General features: G+C 26.6%; 1 protein-coding gene across 3 annotated transcripts in view; it reads left to right on the plus strand.

Annotated features, from left to right (window-relative positions):
• LOC107452816 (apoptosis-resistant E3 ubiquitin protein ligase 1) overlaps positions 1-13,489 on the plus strand; it is a 70,681-nt gene that overhangs the window by 47,475 nt on the left and 9,717 nt on the right. For all 3 annotated transcript variants that reach the window (XM_016069401.4, XM_071184963.1, XM_071184964.1), the window contains 9 exons: positions 3,333-3,502; positions 5,436-5,604; positions 6,951-7,078; positions 7,897-7,974; positions 8,638-8,779; positions 10,517-10,638; positions 10,725-10,800; positions 10,911-11,020; positions 12,627-12,812. In XM_016069401.4, the coding sequence (XP_015924887.2) occupies positions 3,333-3,502; positions 5,436-5,604; positions 6,951-7,078; positions 7,897-7,974; positions 8,638-8,779; positions 10,517-10,638; positions 10,725-10,800; positions 10,911-11,020; positions 12,627-12,812 (1,181 nt within the window). The remainder of the gene's footprint in view (positions 1-3,332; positions 3,503-5,435; positions 5,605-6,950; positions 7,079-7,896; positions 7,975-8,637; positions 8,780-10,516; positions 10,639-10,724; positions 10,801-10,910; positions 11,021-12,626; positions 12,813-13,489) is intronic.

Consider the following 13,489-nt stretch of genomic DNA (forward strand, 5'->3'; position numbering starts at 1 on the left):
TTATTTTGGCTGTTTTAATTGTTTGTTTATACCTTTGCAATAACAAAGAGAAGACCCTGAATAACTTTTTATCTAATAATAGAATTTTCACAAACTAGAACTCAGTTTTCATGGCTCTTAATTCTAATATGCTCATTAATTTCTGTAGAAAATATTTAAATTTTAAGTTATAAAATCTGACTCAAATACGCTCTTTCTCTGAATAAATAAGCCTTTTTTGACCTGACCCTTAAAATATGAGGGGCAGAGCAATTGAAAGTTTGTACTCCTTAATGTTTATCTCACTTTTAACATATTTCGCGAGTTTGTTCAGAGAATTAAACACATTTTTACACTCTTATAAATGCTTTAATTCAAAGAGAATTCCATGTAAATGTAATTTTCTAATAATTATTTATTAGTATTTTATTTAATAATACATAGTTGAAAATTTTTGAATTTTTTGGTATACAAATGTTTACATCATTTTAAAAGTATATAATTTTAAACGTTAAAATACAAAATATAAGTCCCTTTTTCTACAAACACTATAGCCAATAGCCAGCTATGGCTATCTCAAACAGCCTTATCCATCTTGATCTGTCAGATGCCACAACTCCCATATTGGTCAGATAATTTTCCACATTATCTAAGCTTCTTGTATGTAACCCACCTCTCTTTTTTTTCTTGCTTGTGAAAAGTCAAAGTATTTTTACCATTGTGAATAGTCAAAGCCATCTCATCTGTCAAATTTTAATAAACTTTACTATGTTTGATTCCATGAATTTGTTGTAAATTTCCAAGTTTTAGCTTATTTTCCATGCATTTTTCTCATTTATTGCAGCATAAAATCTTTCATTGGGATATCTTTATCTATTTCCTAATTATCTAATAATTTTTTTCTGATTTATTCTTTGTCCAGCACTTACTTCCTTTTAAAACTAAAGGTCTTGTATGGTTGTATTTTTGTTTCCCTACATAAGTATTTTGATTTGAACTGTCTTCGTAATTTAAAATAGCATCGATTAGTCATATTTATTCTGTTGCTAATTTCTGCTTTAATATCATTATTATTGTTTACATTGCTCCCTAGTATTTAAACTGAACTACTTTTTCAAAGGCATACTCTTTTGTTTTCAGTGGTGATGAATCTTGTGTTTTGCTTGTTACTGCCATGAATTTAGTCTTTTCTTCTTTGGCAAATGAGCCAAGATTTTTATTTGCAGTATCAAGGGTTTGAAAGCTTTGATCAAATCTTTAGTTCTGTGACATCATACAGTATCTATATCATTAACCAATGCTAATTATTGCACTGACTTTTGGAAAATGGTTTTTCGTGTTTGTATGCCTGCATCTCTCACTGCTGTTTGTATGCCTGCTTTTCTAAGGGAAATAGTCTCTGAATTATTAAACTTTTAAAAGTTGTTTACTTTAATTTTAACTATTTTATTATTAAAAATAATAATAATAATTATGAAAAATCATTTTTTGATTTAATTATCTTTGAATAAATAAATCTTATAAATGTGCTAAAAAAATCATTCAATTTGCTTAAAAAGTTCTCGGGACATAGAGAAATATACAAAAAGTAAAATTAGCATTAAGAGAACTAACATTTAAAACGCTGTCTTGACTAAACTATAGAACATATATTGAGGATCAAAAATCCATCAGAAAAAAGATATATTTATTCAGAGAAAATTTGTTTTTTGTACCTTGATATGTTGTCTACACTGATTAATTAGCATATTTAAGGCCAGGCTTTCAAACCATTGAAATTGAGTTCTGTTTCATGATAATCTGATCATTAGATCAAAAGTTATTCACGGTGTCCACTTTTTAGCACATTGTATATAGGTGTTTGAAATTTCAGAAAATTTAAAATTTAAATCTGTCCATTTTAAGAACATGTAAATTATGTCTTAATTTAAAACTGCGAAATTTATAACCACTTTTTGGATGAAACTCTAAACTAAAGTTTTTTGATATGTGTCTTTAATTTATGTATCTTATTTCTTAGCTCATGTGTTTGTGATTATGTTCTAAAAGTTTTGCAAAGAATAATCATATTATGAAATTATTTTTTTATTTTATCATTGAAAAGTTACACTGAGTTTACATGAAAAACTCTCTAATGTCTAATAACTATTCATATTAAAAACTCAATACTATTTTATTATGATAAAAATATATTTTATTTTACACCATTTAATAATTATTTGTTTTATCCTTTTGTTTCGATTTTGTGTCTTAACTCAAATTTTTTAAATAGAAGTACTATAGAGTTACATAAAAAATTGCCTATATGTTTCTAAAATTATTAGAAAAATTGTATAACTCTCGTTCACATTTTGTTTCTAAGTAATAAATAATATGGTTTTTATGTCATAAATTTCTGCTATTAATATAAATTTCATTTCATTTTTACTCACAATTATATTTTATTCAGGGTGCGTAGCGTTTTTAAAAAGTGCTTAAAGGTGCTTATTTTCGACTTTCGTTTTTTAAAAGTCCTTAAAGGTGCTTTTTTTCAGTGGGTGTGTTTAAAAAGTGCTTAATTTTCCCTTTTCCAAAATGAGATTTTTTCCTTTACCATATCAATTTTTGCTTCTAATTAGTCAAAAAGTGTGGTTTTCACATTGTTCTATTTAACGTTTTCATAATTCACTCAACCGCAATCCATTTCGGCATAACATCAGTTTGTAGCATATGAAAGCGCCAATAATTTTATGAAATACTTGTTGGTTCGAATACTGAGTTGGATTTGGTAGGAAGGATTCGTGCATTCTCATGAGCAGCCCTGCTGCATTTTGCAAGCGAGATAATCTTTTATTATTTTTAATTTTGAATAAAATTTTTTACGTAATTGGGTAAAGTAATTAACTACTGGAAAAAAAGTCGCCATGGATAGGAGGTGTTGGAGGCTACGCGTGGTTGAGGCAGCCAAGGCCTATAAGGGGCAGTCCTGCTGAAAAAGAGGAATTATAAATTTAAAAAATTGAATAATTTACTCAATATTGAATGTATTTAAAATTGGGAAATTGTTTTTATGATGGCTAATATTATCACGAAAAAAATTCTTTGTCAGAAACTAGTTATTTTATCATGATCATGTCACTTTTTGAAACTATTTAGCATTTTGCATATGAAGAACTTTCAACAATATAAAGGAAAAAAATTATTAGTGTGCATTTCCTAATTATAATATTAAAAGTGCTTTAAAATATTTTTTGAGTGCTTAAAACGTATTTAAAAGGTGCTTATTTTTGGTTGAAAAAATTTGACTACTCACCCTGTTATTCATCTTTTCAAAAAATGCAAATTTGCAATAAAAAAAACGATTGTTTTTGCAGGCCCACCAGATCCTATTAAAACCAGTTTTGTTCAACATTGTTCTACAGTAGTGGGGAGTGAAGATGTACCTACTCAACTCTTTATAGAACCAAGAGATAAATATGGCAACCTATGCACAATAAATAATGACTGTGATCCAGCTAATGAGTATAGTGTTGATATCATTGAAGTGAGTTTTTGTTGTTATTCTTTTTAGGTCTCTGTTTAGTTTGTTTAAAACTCTCTCATTTTGATTGTTACAAATTTATTTATTAGTTACCTCGTTTTTTTTTGTTTTTTTTTTTAAGATGTCTATATGCAATGCATTAGAGTAATACCTTTTTATAATGCATTGATATCAAAAATGTTGGTTATCTGAAATCGTAGTATTTTTAATATTTTTAGTGAAAATAATGAGGGTGCATACTTTTTAAAAATTTTATAATGTGTACTTAATTTCTAAACAGAAAGACACTCACATAAAAATATTTATCAGATTTTTGTCTATTTATTGATTTAATTCCTTTTTTTCAGAACCATCTATTTTCGTGCGCACTTTTAAAGTTAGTTGTTACTTGATTAAAAACTTTTTTTCAAAAATATGCAAAATGGAAATAATAGTCGACATGGTTCAAGTGCTCGAAAATAAGCTCCCATTTTCAAGATAGCCAGCTGTGAATAACATGAAACAAAAGTGATTTGAAATAAAAAGCTATTCTTTTATGAAGTTTTTAATCGAGTAATATTTTACTGCTTCAGTGTCGTGAGATTATTTATATAAAGTATTTTGTTCTTTGCTTTACTTATGACCATAATCAGATTTGCTTTTTGGGATCTTTTTATTATGGGTAAACATAAAAAAAACTTGTTTTGTCTACATTAAAAACTTTTTTAGTTTCATAATAAGTAAGAATAGAAACTGGTGTCTTTATGAAATCAATGCAAACTTCATTAACGGCGGCATTTTTGTCACATATTTTCTGAAAATTGCTTTATTCCTTTACTTAAAATTTTCAAACTCTTCTTTACTTTATGTTCTAATTCATTCAAAAGAGAAATAACTTTTTATTTTATAATATTCTTACACTTACTTTACGTTTCATCTTCTGCAACAAGTAAACAATATTATCAAACATTGACGTAAATTTTCTGTTTCCTTTATTCTTTCTCCCAAAAAATATTTCATAAAAGTTAATGAAAAATTTATTTGTCTGTAAAATTTTATTTATTTTATTATCAGAGTAGCATATACAAAGCTGACTAGCCTGTGTAGGAACTGTCCTTGCTTCAGAAAGGTCCTGGGTTCGAATCCCGGGCAAGGCAGGGATGTTTCTTTCTCTCTCTGGGTGTTCTATGTCCTTTCTCCTTTGTGTGTGAATGTGACCAGCCCTATGAATGGATTGTGGTTGTGTGAATGGCGTGGTAGAAGTCGAATTCCTGGCCATAGATGGCGCCACTGAAAAACAGGAACAATCGCAGCCCCACTGCCTAAACAGGCATACGACAAAAAAAAATAATAATAAATACAAAGAGAATTCATACTCTTTTTTTTAAAATCAAAATACTGTCCTAATTGTCTTAACAATTTTCATAATAAATGTATGGTTTCAAAGTTTGACTAAATAGGAAAAAACTATTATATTTCACTGTTGATTTTTTTTTTCTAAAAGTCCTGAACATTTTTTGAGCTTATTAGCTTTTGAATAAATTTAATTCCACACTCATCACATTTTCATTAAATGTTAATTACATTTTCATTTTATAAATTTTCTTTAAATCTTATTTTTATGGGAAAATTTTTTTTTTTCCCAACAATTTTAAATCAAGGCATAAAATGCACATAACTATAAGAAAGTACTCTACTTAATATTAGTTGTTCTCATTAATCATATTTTCTATTTTCATTCTTTTTCAGCCTACATTATATGATAATTTTAAAATCGAGCATAATTTTAGAAATGTTTATTGTGCTTACTATACAAAATTTTAAATAAAATGCAATATAAATATTGGGAGAATTTCAGTAAATCATCTCAGTTTAGCTCATAATAAAGCAAAATTAAATGGCTATAATATTTTTTTAACTATCTTTATCTGATTATTTTTGTTTCCTTTCTTTTTAGGTAAATACTGGTCGCCCTATTGCTGATTCCTTCCGTTGGGAATGCTATCCTTTGATTTCTCGCCTAGCCTTAGTCTTAAAATTTCCAAAAGAAGGCTGCTATAGAGCTACAATTTCTTATAAGGGACAAACTATTCAAAATGGAGATTTTAATATTATTGTACTTAATTGTGAGTTTAAAAAATTTTCCTTTTTGCTATGAACTTTAAGTGATTATAATTCATTTTCATTACTTTAATACTAGAGATATTTAAAAAATATTTGGTTTATCCTTTATAATCATTAAAAAATCTGTAATTATTTAAAAATTTTGAAATCTTATTGCATAAAACATTTACCAATAAATAAATACTTAACAATATAAAAAATCATGTATTTTTTTAATTAAAAACTTTGTGTTCTCAAGAAATGGATATGATTGGATAAATTGTTTATTCTATAAAATAGAATACAATTTTATTGAATTGAAAACAATTTTATTGAGTACAATTCAATTTTATAGAATCAATAATTTATCCAATCATATCCATTTCTTGAGAGCACAAAGTGTTTTTAATTAAAAAATTTACCAATTAATAAATAGTTAACAATATTAAAAATCATGTATATTTTTAATCAAAAACACTTTGTGTTTTCAAGAAATGGATATGATTGGATAAATTTTTGATTCGATAAAATTTAATACAATATTTTTTTTGCTTGGATGTGTTTGGATATTATTATTATTATTTTTTTTTTTTTTGAGAAAAGAACTACATTATTGAACCTATTTTCTTAATACTTTTATTTTGCTAAATGCTCTCTGAGTTTCACACTACCGTAACCTGAGCTGTTAGTAATAGGTTGCTAGTTGTAATTTATAGGTAGCAAATGAAATTAAATTTTCCTCTTAGAATTAATTCATCAGATACTTTTCATTTTTCCTCACACTGATTTTAAAGAAAGCTTCATTTAATTTACAAAAACATTTTCCTAAAAAGAAAATATATAAATATTAAAAAATTTTTAATAAAACATTTAAATAATAATATATTAATATTTAATATATTATTATATTAATATATTATTACTTAAAATATTTTTTAGAGTTGGCTTGCTTGCAAAAAACTGATTACTTCCCTGCTTAGGTGACATAAAAGTGACCTTTATTGCAATCAAAAATATTTTATTAAATATGTATGATGTTTATCTCTAAAAAGGTGGGAAAATTCATAATAGGTTTTTAGATCCAGATTTTAAAATTTTTTTTCCCTCCATTCACTAAAATTTGCTTTATTAATGAAGAATTTTTTAGATAATATATAACAAATTAACTAATATAGTTTCAGTTATTTTATTAATTGAAGGGCTTATTTTAGTTTTTTAATAAATATGTAATGTATTGAAAACTCCATTTATTTTTTTGAATGATGCCAATTAGTATAATTGCTATTTTAAAGTTGAATAGTGATATTTTGTTTCAATTCTTCAGTGATATTTTGTTTCAATTTAGTTTTTTTTTCTTTTTTTCTTACAGCTGATGAGTCATCTGTTGTACAGAAGAATGTATCTAAAAGGAACAAATGTTATGAAGTCAAGCTTATTGCTTTGAATGGAGAGAGGAATCAAAAAGCCAAAAAAGTCTACTGTTATATATCTCCTAAAGTAATCTATTTTCTTTTCCTCATTAAGAAAGCTTAAGAATTCTTTGTTATTTAGAAACAATTTCGTATTGAATTTTTTTATTAGATTTATTTGTATTTTATTTGATTTATTATTTGATTTGAATATTTTATTAGTTATAAAATATTTTAAATTTTATAAAATTTTCAAGAAAAGATATTTTTAAAAAAAAAATTTAATAAATGTATGGGCATTTAAAGTAAGTAAGTTAAGCACATAGTCATTGTCTCATATTATTATATTCGCCTTATTTCAAAGCTCTACTCTGCGTAGTAAGAAAAAACTTACTTTCCGATTCACACATGTCATTTTAAAACTAGTACTCCTCCCAATTTATTTCTGTTGGCATACTGAGGAAGCCAGAAATCACACAATACAGGAAAATGATACACTTATTAGACTTTAAGGTAATTTATCTCATAATAAACAAAAATGGAATCCACTTACAATTCCTTGTAATCCTATCCTGTAAGCCACATTAGAGTAATAAAAAACGAACTGAAGTTGCTGCTTACTTAACAAGGAATTAAACCAAACCTTCTTAATTGACAGTTTATCTATCAATGTGAAATGCATTATACTTATTCATCTTAGTATTACCTGGGAAATTTCTAGCAAACTTATACTATTTTGCTAATAATTTAGAACTAACACATTAGATTCTTAATGTATTTGTGTTTTACTTCTATTTTCTTAATACTATTTTTACATTTTGTAATTCATTTTTTTTATAGTGTGCATGTTATTTTAATATTGAATTAACTCGTTTATTAAATTTATGTATATAAATATTTTTTCAGCAATTAACACTGAAGGAATATGTGTTGAAATTTTTCCCCAAACATCTAGTCACATTTCGCCTTTGCCCATCTACAAAGGTATTATTAACTTTTTTGTAAATGTGTAAATTTTGACATTTTTTTAAAATTGCATATTATTTAAAAGAAAATCTTTTCTTTATACCATATTTCAGTCAAATCTATTACTTTTCTACATTAAACTACTTTTAAGAACATGTCATATGTTCAATATTGTTTGTAACTGTTGCTTCAATATTGCCTTTAAGCCATGAAACTAATAAGTTTAAATAGAATTTTTGTGAATAAATTTTAGTTTTTTTTTTCCTTAAGATTTTTATCACTTGCAAATATTTTTAAAATGGGTGATAATATTATATGATTATTAAACAATAATACTTTAATAACTCTGTATATAAAATAATATAGTCATATTTTATTCATTCAATGCATCACTTTAACTATCAAACTTTAATAATCGTTACTGAAATGTGTCTTTTATTATTACAAAAGTAAAGACCAGTTTTAAAATTTTCCTAAAGATTTGTTTAAAGGTAGAAAACAAGTGAAAATATTGATCTTTCAAACTTAGTTTTGAATGAAGTAAGTTTCTTTTGTGTTCAGGCTCTCGTGTATTTATTGTGTGATATTAGGTATATTCTGTTGAATAAAAGTTTCTATATGTCATTCAATTAAAATCATAGCTTTACTTAACTAAATTATGAACATATTTCTTTTATCTAGTTCAAATTTCAAAGTAGAAAAGATATCATACAGGCTGATCCAGTTCTTATTATTGATGATGGTTGTCAAGAAGTTGAGCTTATATCCCCAGATAGAAATATTATTGTGGCAACTTTCACTCAGTTTTTACTAAAAAACATAGGTAAGTTGTGGCATCGGTAATAGTTCTAATAGACCTTTGTTGATTTATTCTAAATTCTCACAAAGTCTATTTAGTTTGAAAAATCTGAACTATAAATTTTTTAATGACTTGTTTTATTTGTAGAAGTTTTTTATTTTAAAAAAGAACAGTATTCTATTCATGTTTAATCTTGATACACACTAGAACTGGGGAGGGGAGTTTTCAAACGTAAGTTTCCCGTTTCTTGAAAGGGCTTTTTTTCTCACGATAAGTTTTTTTTAAATTTTTTTCCATCATTTTACTTATTGATTAAGAGTGACTACCAATCTAATTTTCAATTCATTTCTAGGTATTTTTATGTTTTTGGATTTCTTTTCAATCCTTCAATAACTGATTTTTTTTTCTTAATTTTTTATCCTTCACTTATTTTTTCCCAAAATAGTACATACCTTTAATTATCTGGAAAAATAAAATAATCATTAAAATGAACAAAAACCAGTTTTTATTTATCTAATGATACTTAAATGTGTTCGCATTTCGTTAAGAACTGCAATTATGCTTCATTCTGAAATAAACTAATTTTTAGATTATTTTAATTCCTCTTATGCGTATTTCACTTAAATTCTCAAAGTTAAAAATCTTTCTTTCTTTTACTGATTTCAAGTGAAACTTAATTTGTTTACAAGAATTCTAAACATATATGAAAACTAAGGGCAAAGTATGGTTTCTGTCCATTTTTTCACAAAAAATGACAGTTGGATCACCTGTTACATTTTGAGAATTACTTAAAAACCCTTCCTCTCATTGCAAAAATTCCTTTTTTCTTCAAATCAGCTTTCATGGACATAAATGCTCTTCCCTCTTTTTCTTCATATGTAATATAAAATGCCTCTAGTGAGTCTTTTTATATTAAGTCTTAGTTAAAGTACAGATGTTTTTTTACTTTCAAAAGACTCATAAATATTGAATTTTCGATTCAAATATAATTTTTAACATTAATTGGCAATCATTTTCTTTGGAGTATTGATTATTAAAGAAGTACCTTTAAGGTACTCTGGTGCCATGTAGAAGTTGAATCAAGATAGACTCCTTTTTTATCACATGCTGTTATGTGAGTAAAGATCCTAGCAACTAATTCCCTACACAAGTCTCCAATATAAAACTATGAGAGAAGCAAAATAGTGTGGCTTTACCTGATACTTATTAATACATGACACTATGTCAAGCCTCAAACTCTCTAACCCTGTATATTGTTCTAATAAAAGTTTGTGATTACTAATTAGTCTTGAACCGTGATGGTTCAGGGGATAGAGCATTTGCCTTTCAATCAGGTGAACCAGGTTCAAATCCCAGAGATGGTAGAAGAACCGTGGGAGGTTTTCGTGGTTTTCCTCTCCATGTAACACAAATGTAAGGTAGTTCCATTAAAAAGTCCTCCACGAAGGCAAATTTCTCCCAATATTTGATCCAAGAGTTATCTTGTCTTCTGGATTTGGTTCAAAATTACAAGGCTACAGAGTTGAACATTAGTAGTCGTAAACCCGAAAAATTGGATTTGCTACTCAACAACGGTTATAAGATAAAATTAATTTGTCTTAAGTCTGCTCATGCAAAATTACTTTTTTTACATAATAGGATCAAAAGATCCTAGATGTCTATTGAGAGTAGTCATTATGGAAAATATGTATTCATGTAGTGAGTGTGTTAATGTTGTGTGATAAAAATATGAGAGAGATTAATCAATAGTTATTTATGTAGGTGGATCAGAAACATTCAAAGATAAACAAGATTTCTTCCATCACGAAGTTAGAAAGTATCATCAAAAACATTTTCATGATAAAGTATCTGTAAAAATATCAAGGGAGAATATTTTAGAATCAGTGAGTTTTTATGATTTTTAGCCAATTATTATTCAAAAAAAAAAATTTTATTGTATTGTTTTAAATTTTTTTTTGTTCATTTTCAGTCCCTAAAAGAAACAAAAGGCTTTAGTGTTAGTGATTGGTGTAAAAATTTTGAAATCACCTTTATAGATGAAGAGGGTAAGCCTGCTGCCATTTTTATATTTTCAAATAATTTGTACATTCTCAATAATGTAACGTAAATGTTTATTAATGATTTACAAATGAACTATTCCAAATATTTTTCACAGGAGTTGATTGGGGAGGACTTAAAAGAGAATGGTTTGAGCTTGTGTGCACATCATTATTTTCTCCAGAGAATTCACTATTTCATTCCTTTAAATCAGATAAACAAGGCCTGGTAAGTTTATTGTACTTTTGTTTTTAACCTTGGATTCATAAACATTTGTCTGATAAATACTGCGAATTATGAATGGTCTTGTTTAAAAACATCGTTTACTTAAAAAAATATGAAGATCATAATAAATATTTACATGTTTCAAGTGCAAGAAAATATGAGCACATTTTCTAAATTTGCTACATTTGAATGGGGAAAATTAAAGTGACATGAAACATAAAATCTAAAGCTGCCAATGAAAAATGGGAAGAAAAACAAAACTAAAACAATCATGGTTAATTAATAGAAAATAAATGTAATATGTTGTATGATATATTAATAAACTAAATTCCTCCGTTTTTCTAGTTTTATTTTTCACCTTTATTTCTCATTTTTCGTTGGCAATTTCATGTCTCAAATCTACTTAGTTTTCTCATTCTCTCATATAAGTCTGGCAAATCTTGAGAGTGGGTGCCTATTTTAGAGCACTTGGAGCAGTTCGAATTTTATTACCATCTTCATATTTTTTTTAGCCAATAAATTTTTTAATCAAGCATATATTTTTTCATCACTTTCTTGGGATTATTTATTTAATATTTCTATACTAGGAACTTGTAAGGAAAAGGATAGTATTTTTCTAGATTACTAGACAAGTGTTTCTCATGCATGTTATTGAATCTAGGGTAAATAATAATTTTATATTTTGTTTGAGGAATTTTGTCTTAATATAAGCATGATTATATCTAAACTAAGAGTACTACTGATAAAAAAAACAACCTGAAATTGTCAGAAAATTTGATCTTTATGAAAAAAAAATCTGAGCAAATAAATATATATATATAGAGAGAGAGAAATCCTGTAACAAACCTAAAAATTGACCAATCCTAAAACTAGCAATAACAGTAATCAATCATTAAAATCCAACCTAAATAATTTAAGCATTCATTACAATGACAAATTTATTGTTTTAAAATTAAGATATAGATTTCAGATTGCAATGGAATTTTTCCATGATATATTTACTTCATGTTTTTCTCATAAAAAATTCCTGTAAATGTAGTCTGGAGTTTTGTAGAAATTTTTCTCTAATACCTGGAAATATATTCTTCCTGGAATTCTATTTCTTAAATTATATGGAAACTCTATTAAGTCATTATATTTCATGATTTAGTTTGTTGAATGACATTATTATTATTATAATTTTTGTACATTCAAAATATTAAAAAGTGACAATGGTTCAGTGTTTAAAGCACTAAGCTGTCACTATGAAGAACTCAGGTTCGATCCCCAGTAATGGCTTGACTCACACATCCTCTGATCAATGGGTATCTGGGAAGTGAATATAGCTGATGAATATAGCTATAGCTGATGCTTAAGCAAACTATCTAAAGAGTTTTTCTTTTTTTATCCAGGTAGATTGATATATTTTAACGAATACTGAAAAGTTAAGTTTTAATGAATATTGAAATGCGCAAGATGGATTGCATTTAACCCAATCCAGCATGCACTTTTCATTTAACAATTTTGTGAATATCAATTAAAGTTTATTTTTTGTGTTATTCTCAAATATTTGAAAACACAAGCTAAGTAGTAAACTATTATCGTTGATTTTCTTTTATTTCATCTTCAGGTACATCCATGCCCTGGTTACAAAAGGCCCCCAAATTTGAAGCTGAAATATTTTGAATTTGCTGGAAAAATAGTTGGAAAATGTTTATATGAGTCTTCTCTTGGTAGTACTTATCGACAACTTGTAAAAGCCAAATTTTCAAGATCATTTCTAGCTCAATTAATTGGTCTTAGTGTTCATTATAAGGTAAGTTATGACCAAGTGTTTTTTATAGTAAATCTTTTTATCAATTAGCATATTTGCTTCCAGAAGTTTATGTTACTGGATCTATTAAAATCTCAATTTTCGTACAAAGTAATCTTAATGTCGATATCATTAAATGAATTACTTATTTAGATATAGGCTGTCTTCTTTTCCATGCTCTTTGTTCTTCTTTTCTCTTGAAATCAGGAACGAAACATGTGTTCCTTTCTCTGTTGGCCTTTGCTCTGTCACCTTTGCTGCATTTTTTTTTTTTTTTNATGTTTTTTTTTTTGGGGGGGGGGGGTTTGTGCTAGTTTCTTCTATCTTAGCGGGCTTTGCTTTTTCTAAAATTAGTAATCCAATAAGAGAAATTTTGTGACAATTACTTTTAAAACTTCAAGTAGTTTTGGATGTCAGATTTTTTTAAGTCCCTATGTTGAAATTTATTACACAATTCATTTAAAAAATAAAATATTTAATGGTGATTGAATAAGTCCGTAAAAATAAATTTTTGTACCAAATAATGTAACTATTTGAATGTCTGATTCATTTGGATAAACATTGCAAATGTTTTTGGTAGTTATTATTACTATACTTGTCAAAAGGCATACTGGGTGGATATATATATTTCCTGGCAATTTCACCATAAAATCCGAAATAAAAGTTTATGGTTTAAATAT

The sequence above is a fragment of the Parasteatoda tepidariorum genome, chromosome 9 (assembly GCF_043381705.1).
Source record: "Parasteatoda tepidariorum isolate YZ-2023 chromosome 9, CAS_Ptep_4.0, whole genome shotgun sequence".
NCBI classification, from domain to species: Eukaryota; Metazoa; Arthropoda; class Arachnida; order Araneae; family Theridiidae; genus Parasteatoda; species Parasteatoda tepidariorum.